The 14,228-nt window shown below is 38.8% G+C and overlaps 1 protein-coding gene, 1 non-coding gene and 1 pseudogene across 2 annotated transcripts in view; all 3 read right to left on the bottom strand.

Moving 5' to 3' along the window:
- Positions 1-9,904, bottom strand: part of ADH4 (alcohol dehydrogenase 4 (class II), pi polypeptide) — a 33,113-nt gene extending 23,209 nt beyond the window's left edge. The window contains exons 1-4 of the mRNA XM_006059198.4: positions 9,752-9,904; positions 7,113-7,214; positions 6,016-6,157; positions 4,090-4,177 (exon numbers count right to left, since the gene is read on the bottom strand). Of these exons, the coding sequence (XP_006059260.3) occupies positions 4,090-4,177; positions 6,016-6,157; positions 7,113-7,214; positions 9,752-9,769 (350 nt within the window). The 5' untranslated portion in view covers positions 9,770-9,904. The remainder of the gene's footprint in view (positions 1-4,089; positions 4,178-6,015; positions 6,158-7,112; positions 7,215-9,751) is intronic.
- TRNAG-UCC lies at positions 9,532-9,603 on the bottom strand. The gene has a single exon. It is a non-coding gene; the product is annotated as a tRNA-Gly (tRNA).
- Positions 9,905-11,345: 1,441 nt separating the features above from the next.
- LOC102411069 lies at positions 11,346-12,223 on the bottom strand (annotated as a pseudogene).
- Positions 12,224-14,228: the final 2,005 nt, after the last annotated feature.

Below are 14,228 nucleotides of genomic sequence, written 5' to 3'. Positions count from 1 at the left end.
CCATCGATTTCCTTTTGGACACTGGGGCAACTTACTCTGTGCTTACTGAAGCCTCTGGCCCACTTTCTCCCAGATCTGCTTCCATAATGGGACTGTCTGGACAAGCCAAATGTTATTATTTCAGTATGCATTTGGGACTCTGCTATTTTCACATGAGTTTCTGATCGTGCCAGAGTCTCCCTCACCCATTTTGGGGAGGGATATACTGAGTAAAGTCCATGCCTCTGTTTTTGTGAATATAGAGCCCTCCCTTTCTCTCCCTTTAATTGAACAAAATGTAAATCCTACATTGTTGGCTGATGGAAAGTCTGTGGTTCGAGCACAAAACACTATCCCTGTAGTTGTCAAGCTCAAATACCCACATTTATTTTCACATAAAAAGCAGTATCTGAGGTTAAGGGAGAGTTAAAACCCATTATTGAGAATTTAAAGGAGCTGGGGCTATTAATTCCCTGTAACAATCCGTTGCAACACTCCTGTTCTGGGTATAAAGAAGTCAAATGATAAATGGAGACTAGTTCAAGATTTACAAACAATAAATGAGGCTGTAGTTCCTTTACACCCCATGGTGCCTAATCCTTATACTCTGTTGTCTGAAATTCCTGAACGAGTCAAATATTTTTCAGTCATTGATTTGAAGTTTGCTTTCTGAGTTAAACTTATATTAAATCATCCTCTACCTATGACTTTGAGACAATTGAGAGGATTTTTTGGAATCGTAGGGTACTGCTGCATTTGGATTCCCAGTTATGGGGAACTTGCCTGGCCTTTGTATAAACTTATAACTGAAACTCAACAAGCCCAAACTGACAAGCTGCTTTGGTCTCCAGATACTCAAAGGCTTTTAAGGCTCTTCAGACTGCTCTCCTGCAAGCTCCAGCTTGAAGTTTGCCCACAGGGTCAGAAATTAATTTGTCACTGAAATAAAAGGTATGGCCTTGGAATTTTTGACACAACCCCAAAGGCCTCACCAGCAGCCTATAGGAGTGTATTCTTAAACTCTAAGGTTAATATTTGGATGACAGTTGGCTTCTTAAATATCAGTCATTGTTGTTAGAAGGACCAATAACTAACCTTAAAGTTTGTGGAAACTTAAATCCTGCCACTTTCCTTCCTGAAAAGGAAAATGAAACACCTGATCATGATTGTTCCCAATTTCTAACTTTATGCAGCTCGGGAAGATCTGATGGATACCCCATTAGACAATCCTGACATGGAAATATTTACAGATGGTAGTTCTTTTGTTCGGGATGGGAAGCATAAAGCAGGTTATGCCATGGTAATGGCTGAACAGGTTTTAGAAGCAAAATCTCTCCCAGGGAATGAGTGCTCAGCTAGTGGAGATTGTGGTTCTGGCTCTCGAGTTAAGCAAAGGGCAGCAAGTAAATATCTACATTGATTCTAAGTATGCTTATTTGACTTTACATGCTCATGCTGCAAATTGGAAAGAAAGACAATTTAAAATAGCAACAGGAGAACCTATTAAGCACATTTCAGAGAGACTGAGAGACTTTTAACTGCTATATATTGTCCTAAAGAAGTAGCTGTTATGCATTGTAAAGGACACAGCAGGGACAGGAGTAAAGGGTAATCAGCTGGCTGTCAAGTCAGAAAGGTGGCACTTAAGGAAACCCCTTCACGACAGAGGCCTTTGATCTGAACAGGTCCTGTGGATAAGGAAAACCACAATATACTGAGGAAGAATTAGAAAGATATGAGAAAAGAGGAGCAAAGTTTACTGAGAAAGGATGGTTACAGTCTGAGGATGGATGATCAGTAATTCCTGAAAATGCTCAATGGAAAAGTTTTCCTAAAGCCTTGGAATTAACTAATTATGTAACTCAGCTCTCAGCTTTTCAACAGTCATTAAAGGAATTCTGGGAGGTAACTCCTGACCCAGCCTCTGAGTCAAAAAAGCTTCTGTTTGAGCCAAGAACAGAGGTCCTGATAAAAGCATTGGGATCTGGGGGCCAATCCATCTCTCTGGGAAGGCCCTTACTAGGTTATTCTTTCTTCTCCCACAGCTGTCAAAGTGCCAGGAATTGATTCGTGGGTGTACCACACTTGAGTTAAGAAGTAACACCCTGACCAGAACTAAGTGATGTCATTTTATGCCTTTACTTTCTATGCTCTTACTTTGTACTTTTCAGTACATAATCTGAAAAGTACAGTACAATATTCAGTACACTACAGTACAATTATTCAGTACAATAACCTGATAATCTATGTGAGCCTTCTTCTGCTGACTCCAAAATTCCTGAGTCTGCTGTTTGATCCTCAAGATAATGCCTTCCTGTCCTGGGCTCACTCCTACACTGCATTCCGCAATCGATGTAACTTCTGGGCCTGTGGAGTGCTCCCCTCTTCATCAGTGGACAGCTTCCCATGATGGGAGTCCTTCCACTTCAGGAAAAGGACTTTCTGCAAATCTGTGACTACCTTCGATGACAACAATTATATGTGATGCCTCATTAATCTGATGACATCTAACAATCCTAAAATCAACAGGTGCAACACTTTGTACCTTAACTATGGACATAATGTGACTTTTTGCTTATTGTTCTGTTTTTGCTGTTTGCTCCCTGCATCTGTAACTGTGTAGCTGGATTTCTTTCTAGTTTCATGAAGGTTTTTAAGTTACAAATGGTTGCTCAAGCTCCTGTTGACTGCGGCAGCTTCCTCCAGCTACTACTTGGGGCCCCTGGATCAGAGACCCTCAATATGAAGGTTAGGAGAATATGTTGCCTCACCAATTTAGGGACAATGCCTCTTACCAGCTTGGAAGCAGTTATGGAATGAGAATGACTCCCCTTTCCCTAGGCAACATAATTCTCCTAAAAGAAAAGGCGGGAATGAGAGGATAAAAGGCAGGAAGGCTAGGGGTCTCCAAACAGAGGAAATGGGCTGTAAGAGTCAGACATTTTTTATCTCTCTCTTAAGCGGCAGAAGGAAACAACTACAAGTGTTAGATTTTTTTTCCCTTCTCTATACAAACTTAAAAGTTTTCTCTTAAAATTCTGTGTTGCCATGACAACACCTGGCTCCACCTGAACTTAACTTTTCTCAAACCTTGAGCAAACCAATGCATTTTTCTTATGGAAATGTTTCTCTTAAGCTACGTTAATGAACTATGTATTTACCCTAGAGTCTGTCTTCACGTAGGTTCCACCTAAGACTCAGAACCTAATATGTTTTACTCATACAATTGTTCTCCTAATCTATGTTAATGAAACCATATATTTGCCTGGAAACCTGCCTTTCTTCAAGATTCACAGCAATCGTTTTATGGCCTGGGATGACTCACCTTGTGCCAATGTTATCTCAAAATGCATGTTGTGGTTGAGAGGCCTGGTACCACTCTGAGTTTTGAGACATTTCCTTTCTCTAATTAGCAGCCTGCTAGAAACTATATAATATCCCCTTAAAGACTAGCGGGGGGTTGGGGGAGGCACTCTGTCTGCCCTCTTCTGATATCTATGACAGAAGCTTTCTCTCTTTTATACTTTAATAAAACTTTATTACACAAAAGCTCTGAGTGATCAAGCCTTGTCACTGGCCCCAGACTGAATTCCTCTCCTCTGGAGGCCAATAATCCCAGTCTTTCATGGCTCAGCAACAACCTTGAGTAGCTATTATTTTCAATTTGGCACTTATCATTTTCTTTACTATATTCACATAAACCATAAACAATACAGTATATGGTATTGTTATTGTATATGGCTAAATATATGTCATAAACTTGCTTCTTTCCCTTACCATTATATGTGTGAGATTATTCTGGGTTGAAACATTTAGAGCAAGTTTAGCCATTCTCACTTTTATGTGGTAATTCCATTGTGTTACTACACAGTGATTGTTAATATGTTCTCCTATTGATAGACATTTGCCCTATTTTCAATTTCTTGTTATTACAGTGTGGCAGTGATCATACTAGTACATGTCCATTTGTGTGATTTTGCAATGGCCTCTTATACACACCAAGAATTGGTGGGTACAGAATATGAACATTTTCAACTCCATTTAGGTATGCCAATGGTACTGCTCAAAATATTTGTACCAGCTATCTTACTAATAGCTTATAGAGCTTACTTGAGTTTTCCACAAAAATTTGTGCGTGGACTTAGACAGAACTTGCATTTTCCACACTGAGGTGCGTAGAGTGGAATTACTTTGTCACCTAGAAAAAAAAGGCCAAGTGTTGGATGATGCACGGTTGTTACTTATAAATAGTTTTCACCAGGCGAATTGGTGGAAAACACTATTCTTTATTGTATATATCTTATATTCAGTAGGAAGTATAGGTAGCTACAATACTTTGTTAACCTACAAGATTGCTGATTCTCCCAAGTACTGCATATGTTATCTTTTTTTTTTTTTCCTTCTTCTTCTTTTCTCTGCTGGACAGTCAAGCAACACATCTGTATTGATACCTTCAAGTGCAGAATCCAGTCTGACACTTTGTTGTCCTTGCAACACTCTGCATCATGACTATTATTTACTATGTCATGCCTATTATTTATTACATTTGTAAACACCTTAATTATAGGAGATGTGGGCAATAGGCTTGATATGGAGAGTAAATTATATATCATCTCCATGTTTCACCATAGATCACTCAAATTCTACATTTTTCTACTTTTTATTCAATTTGAATTTAACAAAGACTTCTAACCTCTGATGACTAAATTCCAATAATGATAATTAACATTTGTTCAACCTTTAGTATGTGTCAGTCACCATTCTAACTGCTTGCATATATTATCTCTTTAATTCTCAGAATAACTCTTTGAGATGGGTACTATTATTATCCCCATTTTAGAAAATGGAAATCTAAATTGAGTCACAGAAAAGTGACTTAGCTGACTAAGGTTACACAGCCAGTAAGTGGCAGAGCTGTGCCTTAATTGGCTGGACTTCTTTGAAGATTCCAAATTTTGAAGAGCAATTTGCTTCTATAATCTTGTTTGGAATAGAAATGTGATGAGACATTAAAGCCCTCGGCTTGTCACAGTTCTCGGGTCTTGGACAGACCGTGTTATAGCTCTTAGACAAATTAGCGTTACAGCTCTGCGTTACAGCTCTATTTTATTTAGAAAATAGCAGGAAAATCCGTCCTCAAGGCGTGAGGGCATGCCGACCCAAAGATGCGAAGAGAAGAGTGCCCTAGCGTGCAGGAGAGAGAGAGACCCCCGGCCCTTTGGCTCCTCTTTTTATGTCTTTTCCTCTCCCCTGGGCCTGCCCTGTGTAAGTTGGGCTAGCCAGGGGTGCTGTTTGTTCTACCTGAGGTCCTCACTGTGGTCCTCGGACCTTCCTTTGTTCTATTTTCGCGGGCTTGTCCCTTCCTTGTCTTTTAGCCACCGCCATTCTGGACTCCTGTTTCCTATTCTAACTACCCAACAGAAAGATACTAATATACCTCTCAATTTGGAACATCTTCATTAAAGGAAGAAAGAAGGATATGGTTCATCCTAGATAAGTGACAATTGCATAGCTCATATTCCAGTATTTGGTGGATCTCTTACAACATGTAAAGTAAATAATTTCGGCTATTGGCATGCTTTATATATATTTATCTTACAAGTTCCCAAGAAAACATTTCAGCTAACATTGACATATGCATAATATTTCCCACTTAAGCCACCTAAGGGTCTTCATTCTTTATATATTAAAATAGTTCTGTTTTGTTTAGAGGAGGTTGCTGTAAATTGTCATCTGTGCCCCCATGGAGGCTTCAGTGTAAGCTCACTTTGTAGCTTTGCTTCGTAGGACAACTTCTCAGTGCTGGATGTAAATAAACTGACTGTGTTTTCCAGATTTCATTAGACAGTTCTGACTGCAGATATTCTGCCTCATTGCTAGATTGTGATAGATTGTGTGTCTTAGTTTCACTTTGGAAAAGATGGTCCCCTTATGTAAGTAGAGATCAATTACAGCATGCAAAGGCAAGACTGTAGCAGAAATTATCCCTGAAATACCCTGACGTTTCCATTTAGTTGGAATCAGAAATTAAAATACCTGGTTTGAAGTTGGTCACTCCTGGCCCAATACTTTCCACAATTCCTGCAGCCTCATGGCCAAGAATCACTGGGAAAAACGCCCCCTCAAATTGAGGATGGAGAATATGGGCATCAGAATGGCACAGGGCAGTGGCAATTATCTGCAAAGCAATCATAGACTTGAGTCGTGTTTCTGTAATTATATCAATAGGGTTGTTAGGATAATTTTAGGCCAATGACACCTTGAAACTTAACAACACTCATTGAGGTCAATAAAAGAACTGCATTTTGAAAAATAAAAAGAACAATTAAAAATATATTAGGATATATTCTTTCCTCTTAATGCATCTTTGTTTTCTTCCTTTCACTGTCCCTGAAAAATCACAGAGAATTGGCAGTCACTGTCTCTAGGAGGGGAGAAATCAAAGGTAATAAAAGTCTATTAGAGGGAGTGCAGGGAACACAGGCTTCCAGGGCTTGTTCAGATTTTATTGAAACTAAATGAAATACAATTGAGGTAATAAACTTTTATAGTTAAAAGAGCTGTATCAAATAAAGGATTATCTTAATTAATTAGAAAGTATCCCTGCATTATTCTTCAAGATTCTGTTCATGAGGATATCTCATTAAGTCTCAGGCAAAATCTCTTACTGGGTGATCCTGAGGAAAAATATAAGCCAGGTCAACTGTAGGGAAAATAGAGAAATTGACCCACCTTGTCACCTATGATGCCTCTCTGCTCAGTACCGTCTTTTCTCCCTGCTTTCTTGCTTCTGTTCCCTCCTGTGAGCACCCAAGACCCTTAGCACTTCAGATCTTTTCTTATTTTGAACCAAACTCTCAATATTCCTTTTAAAACATCTGTCAATAACTGGCAACTGGAAAAAAAAAAAGAAAACCTACCTAATTCTAATCTAATGTAAATTCCTGTGTCTGATTCTTATAATTCATCCCTCCTGGGAATAAATACCTGTTTTTGATGTGAACCTAAAAACGTAATTCCCCACAGTGGGAAACTCCTGAGACACTCAGTCAAACCACATAGGTCTGACCTGACCAAAGCCAAGTCAGAATTTGTTGTCTTGTTTATCCTGCCCTGGGAAACTCCATACTCACCTGGATTCGAACTTCATGATCCTTGGGGGGAGCTACCTCAACCTCTTCAATGCTGAGGGGCTTGTTTGCTTCCCAGGCGATAGCTGCTTTGCATTTAATAATCTGAGAAAGAGGGAGAAAGGAGGAAAGTGTGAGGGGGAAAGAACAGAAGGGAGGAAGAAAGAGAGAAAGAAAAATATCGTGGAAAAAAGTGAAAGAACATGTTGATACCATTATTTTATGAAAGAGAGTTTTGGGGTTTGTGGCTGGATGTTATACATAGTTATTGTAAAGACAAGGGACCTTAATTGACAATAGGAAGTCAAAGTCTACATTATAGTCATTGCACTTTTAATTTTTGAAAAGAATAGGTGTTTTAAAATTTACCTTAATGTAAGGCCTTGATTTTTTTCCCTCTCCAGAACAGAGAGGATAAATTTATAGGATTTGGAGAGAGTAGATGACCAATATGTATTTTATGATTGAGCGATTGATTTATCAGCTCTGCATCACCTGAATCCTTATTGCTAGAGCGAATGTGTTTTACAACTTTGCTACTCAAAATGTGAACCTCCTTGACACTAGCAGTTATTAACATCACCTGGAAATTTGCTAGAGCTATAAGCCCTGTCCAAAATCCACTGAATCAAAACCTGCTTTTGAACAAGATCCCCATGTGATTTATATGCACAAAAAAGTTTAAGAGATGAGGCTTACATAATTATTAAATTTATCAGTGGAATGTACATTAAAGATTTTGTCCCTTTGAAACCTGGATAAAAATATATGAAAAGAAATTAAGCATTAAAGATTCTATAATCTATAATTTTAGCCCCTTAAAATTTTATTTTTAATTTTAAATATAAGTAATATTGAAGGAAAGTAGAAAGAAATAAACCTATACTTCATTCTAATGCTACTATGTTTACTCTTGGTATGATATTCCTAGTCTTTGTTCACATGAACATGTATTTTTGATACTTGTTATGCAATTTGAACTGTATTTTAAATATCATTAGTCTTATTATAAATGAAACATAGAAATGCAAATAAGAAAAAAGGAAACAAAACCCATCTGTAATTTTGTCTTCTACTTTATGATTTTGAGGTAGATCCTTTGAGCTTTTTCACTTGGGACAAAATTGTATGTAATATTTTATAATCTTTTTTCTACTTATTAATATACAATGAATATTTTTCCATATTCTTTTCTAAAATTTTAACAAATACAAATTTTATGATTATGGCACAGGTACTGAAATCTCTCTTTTTTGGGCTGCTATAAATAGTATTTAATTGAACACCCTTGTAGTAAGCATTTTGGCAAATTCAATTATTTTCTAGAGTAAATTCCTAGCATGGAGGTCACTCATATCCTTTTGATCATCTTTATTTTTTTTCAGATTTATTAAAATATGATTGATATACAGCCCTGTTTAAGTTCAAGGGGTATATAGGATAATGATCTGACATACATATATGATGAAATGATTACTAGAGTGGGATTAGTGAACATCCATCATCTCATATAGACATAAAATTAAAGAAAGAAAAAAAAATTTCCTGTGATAACTCTTAGGATTTACCTTCTTAACAACTTTTAAGTATAACATACAGCAGTGTTGATTATATTTACCATGTTGTACATTATATCTCTACTACTTATTTGTCTTATAACTGGAGGTTTGGAAGTTTGTACCTTTTGACTAACTTCATGCAATTCTTCCTCTCCATCCCCCCCAACCCCCGCGCCCCCCGCCCCCACCCTGCTTCTGGTAACCACAAACCCGACCTCTTTTTCTATTTGTTTTTGAAGTATAATTGGTCTCTGCTTTTTTAATATGCTGTCTAGATTGGTCATAGCTTTTCTTCCAAGGAGCAAGCATCTTTTAATTCCTTGGCTGCAGTCGCCATCTGCAGTAATTTTGGAGCCTAAGAAAATAAAGTCTCTCACTGTTTCCAGTGTTTCCCCATCTATTTGCCATGAAATGATGGGATCGGATGCCATGATCTTAGTTTTCTGAATGTTGAGTTTTAAAATCATTGGAAGGAATGATGCTGAAGCTGAAACTCCAATACTTTGGCCACCTGATGCGCGGAACTGACTCATTAGAAAAGACCTTGATGCTGGGAAAGATTGAAGGTGGGAGGAGTAGGGGATGACAGAGGTTGAGATGGTTGGATGGCATCACCAACTCGATGGACATGAGTTTGAGTAAGCTCTGGGAGTTGGTGATGGACAGGGAAGCCTGGCTTGCTGCGGTCCACGGAGTCACAAATAGTCGGACACGACTGAGCTACAGAACTGAACTGAATGTTCATTTTGTGTGTGTGTATGTGTGTGTTGGTGTGTATATACCACATCTTCTTTATCCATACATCTCTTGATTGGGGACTTAGCTTCTTTTTCTGGCTGGCCATGTGGCATGCAGAATCTTAGTTCCCTGACCAGGAATTGAACCTGTGCCCCTGCAGTGGAAGTGCAGAGTCCTAACCACTGGACCTCCAGGAATTCCCTGGGACTTAGCTTTTGATCAGCTTTCAATTGCTGCTTTCTGAGAGCAATATCCAAGGAAACTTCTTTTAGCAGATGTATAAAGAGACATGCACACACACAAAATCCCAAAAGAATTGATCAAAGAAATGATATATTTGCTTACTTTTCCCTTGGTGCCCATTTTCTTTGGGAAATTTGCCTTGGAAGTTTCTCTCTGATTTAAGAAGCTCTTCTACTTCTATCCAGGGCGCTCCATGTCCTGTAATGAACTGACTTTGAATAAATACCATTTCAGCTCTTGTGTTCTCCAATCATTTTCTCTCCTTTTTGTTTGCTGTAATCTGAAACTTTGCCCGTCTCTTCATGTCATCATTTGTGCTATCTTGTTTCAGCTGCAAACCCTCATTTCTTCCAAATGTTACTGGGAGACTTTTGTTTACTTGTTTTTTCTTCCTTTATTGCAAAATATAAGATAACATAGAAAAGGTCATTAAACTTATTGGATAAGTCAACAGATAATTATAAAGGTCATTAAAGCTATTAGATAAGTTATCATATAATTATAAAATTAACAAACATCTCCAGTGCCTCAGAATCCCTCCTATATCCATCCTTCTCTTTCACAATGCTGGTAATAATTTTCTTGCATTTCTTTTATGATTTATGCTTCTCTATACAATATAGTTTAGTTTTACAGATTAGAAGTTATATGAATAGAGTCATAGGGCATGTGTTCTTTCATGGCTCTTTTCCCTCTCAACTATTTTTGTGAGATTTAGCCACATTACCTGTAGCTATACTTTATTTTAATTATTGTAGAGTATTCCATTATATGAATACTGTAGAGTATTCCATTATATGAATTGACCACAATTTTTTCATCCATTTTCTGTTTTATAGTGAATCAGGATTGCTTAAAAATTCCTTTCATGTATTCTTGTGTTTGTGCTTGAGTTTCCTTAGGGAAAGTTCAGGGCTTTTATGCAACCAACATACCCTATTAAGGTGAAGCCAACTGTTAAAATATTGAAATACTTTTCATCCTGTTGGTAAAAAGCCATAGTATTCTACTATCTTCTCCAGAGAGATAGTAGAACTATCTTTATATTAGTTAAAACTTTAACTAATATTTTATTATTGACTAAGTTTTTCTATTACAATGTTTAGAAGTATGATTTATACTCTTCGTTTCTACTTTCTCACTACTCATGGTTTCACTTCTCTACTTGTCTGGTTTCCATCTCTATATTTTAATTGAAAATTCTTTGGAAAATTGTCAGTGGCCTCATTTTTTAAAAAGTGACCTTTAAAAATTTCTTTCTAGTGTTTCTTATTTTATTTTTATGACTTCTTTCTCTTTAATCCAAACTTCTGCCAGGAGTTTCTGTTTGCTCCTAGATGTTTCTGTTTTTTTAGATGTTTCTATTTTAATAGTGTTCACGGAATAATTTCATCTTCTTTCTTGACTCCAGGCTCCTTTCTCTAGCTTGCCTGTTTTGGCACTAGCATCTCCAATCTTCTGAAACCCCGCTTGACCTTGCTTTCTGCATTGTTTACAAGCTTTGTGTATTCTACCTCTCGTATGCCTTTCATTTCCTTTTTTCTGTTTTTATTATTACATGTAGACAAGATAGATAAGAGTAATCTTACTTATTGCTTATGTCATCACAATAGCCTTTTTTTAAAAACTGATTTTCCTATGCAGAGCTGCCTCTGCCAGTCTGTGTTTCAAAATGTTGTTAGATGAGTATTCTCTCTTTTTTTTTTTGGCTGTGTACCTAGGGTTCTTTATTCTCCACAGAGTGATACGTGCTAAGGTGGGTTGGGCTTGGGCCGATGTCCCCATATGTACAGAACTGAATAAAGTGGGTCTCTGAGAAGAAGTCTGATTTGCCTTGATGTGGAGGGGAGCTAGGGAGGATGGAGATGAATGTGACAACCAGGATGTGTTCAGTCCTGTGCTGGTTCTGGCCTGGAATGTAGGGAGTTATGGCAGCTCCCAGGGTGGTCACTACCAGGTAGGGGTGGCCTGCCAGGCTTGGAGGGCCTTTTGTACCACATCTTCCCACTGGGCATCTGATATCTCATGAACCCAGGCAGGAACCCCTGGTGCAGGCAGGCTTATGTCAGCCATTGTCCTTTTCACCAGGTCTACATGTTCTGGGTCCGTGGGAATAGAGCTGTGGTTGTTCAATGTTGTATCTCCCTGCTCATCTTCATCCTCACTTTCTAGTGGTGGGTCTGGCAGGCAAATGAAGCCCCAGGGCCTGGGTCCGATCTTGAATATCAGCAACTACATCTCCATCCCCCACTGGTGCCAGTTCCACCTCCTCTTGAATATCAGCAACTACATCTCCATCCCCCACTGGTGCCAGTTCCACCTCCTCTTGTTCAGGATCTTGGTTCAGAGGCTGGTAGAAGTAGCCAGCTGGTCCTGCCCCTGTTTCCTCTTGTTCTTCCTCTGGTTCCTCACTGCTGCAATCCTCAGTGCCTTCCGTGGGGTCCTGATGTGGCCCCAGTTCCTCAGTCTGATTGGGGAAGATACGTTCAGGACCCACGGTGTCTCCCCCTAGAACTACTGCTGCCATCGGGCAGGGGCCGCTCAGAGCCCACGACCCAACCCTAGATGAGTATTTTCAACAATTTTTACTATATCATTCTCTTCGTCTAAATCCATCAAGAACTCTCTAATCCCTACTGAATTCTCATTCTGGCATTCAAGGCCATTTATCCACAACCCAGTCTGTGTTTCAGAACTTATCTTCCAGCTTTCCTCCAATGTACTGTGTGCCTGCCTTCCTGCCTCCATGATTTTATCTAAACTGGTTCCCCTGATTAGAACACCTACTGCTGCCAGTTCTGCCTACTAAACTAACATATTCTTTGTTTTTAAAGATTTATTTATTTTTGCTCATACTGGGTCTTCCTTGCTGTGTGCCAGCTTTCTCTAGTTGTGGTGGAGTGGGGGAGCTGCTCTTTAGTTGCAGTTGCGTGCTTCTCATTGTGGTGACTTCTCTTGTGAAGCATGTGCTCTAGGGCACCTGGGCTCAGTAGTTGTGGCACATGCCCTTAGTTGCCCCACAGTATGTGGGGCAAGTATGGCATGATCCCTTTCCAGACCAGGGATCATTGAACCAGTGTCCTCTGCATTGGTAGGTGGATTCTTAACCTCTGGACCACCAGGGAAGCCCTGAACTTATTCAGGACCTTAAGAACATATTCTTAAGGTTCATTTTCTGATACCTATCTTGCCATTTCTAGCTCTTCTATTCAGGATGATCTTTTTCCTCTTTGAATCTCTACAGCATTCATTGTGTTTCTGTCCCCTTACTGCTCACACATAGATAGCTACATGAAGCAAAACGACTCTGTCTCCAGCCTCCAGTGTCCTTAACCATAATGATTGTATTTACTTACATTTTACACCCTTCAGAGAGTACTTCAGAGTCCTGAAAGATACTAGGTACTTAATAAGTGCTGGGCAAATTGAGTATTTACCTTGGAAACCCAATATGCTTTAACATATTTTCTGAATGTTAGGTATTTACCTTCTTTCTGCCTTTCTTTTTGTGCTGCACTTTGATGAACTTCTTTGAAGATGGGGACTGTCTTTTATATTCTTTCATAAAGAACCTGCTAATAAGTGTTTTGAGTGGAAACTGGATAAAAGATTTCAAATGGTAGAACCCTGGGATTTTGAATGTGAAGGTGTCTTCCAATTCTAAAATTAATATTGTAGATTCTTTCCATGAGGATGGCCTTACCTTTTCTAACAGTTGATTTTCAGACTTGTGTTGTTCTCAAAATTTCCAATGTTATATATGTTTAAAAGTATAATCTCTCACCCATTGAATTAATATATACATTATTTTAATAGTAATTCATTAATCTCAGTATAAACACCCAAACAACATATTTGGGATCCATAATGGTTCAAATTGAATTTGTTCTGTTTCTGCACAAACTAGCTCTTGCTTTTTAATGCACATTTCCTCTATTTCCTATATATAATTATGCTTCTTTGATTTTAGTTTTTTTTTTTGCAAGTTAAAATATCTGATATCAGTTCTTTCAGTTCCTCAGTCATGTCCAACTCTTTGTGACCCCATGGACCACAGCATGCCAGGCCTTCCTGTCCATCACCAACTCCTGGAGTTTACCCAAACTCATGTTCATTGAGTCGGTGATGCCATCCAGCCATCTCAACCTCTGTCGTCCCCTTCTCCTCCCACCTTCAATCTTTCCCAGCATCAGGGTATTTTCAAATGAGTCAGCTTTTCACATCAGGTGGCCAAAGTGCTGGAGTTTCAACTTCAGCATCAGCCCTACCAATGCACACCCAGGACTGATCTCCTTTAGGATGGACTGGTTGGATCTCCTTGCAGTCCAAGAGACTCTCAAGAGTCTTTTCCAACACCACAGTTCAAAAGCATCAATTCTTCAGTGCTCAGCTTTCTTCACAGTCCAACTCTCACATCCATATATGACTCCTGGAAAAACCATAGCCTTGACTAGATGGACCTTTGTTGGCAACGTAATGTCTCTGTTTCTTCCTATGCTGTCTACGTTGGTCATAACTTTCCTTCCAAGGAGTAAGCATCTTTTAATTTCATGGCTGCCATAACCATCTGCAGTGATTT

The sequence above is a fragment of the Bubalus bubalis genome, chromosome 7, assembly GCF_019923935.1.
Source record: "Bubalus bubalis isolate 160015118507 breed Murrah chromosome 7, NDDB_SH_1, whole genome shotgun sequence".
Classification (NCBI taxonomy): domain Eukaryota; kingdom Metazoa; phylum Chordata; class Mammalia; order Artiodactyla; family Bovidae; genus Bubalus; species Bubalus bubalis.
The sequence above is the reverse complement of the archived record's forward strand: the minus strand, read 5'-3'. Positions and strand labels throughout refer to the sequence as shown.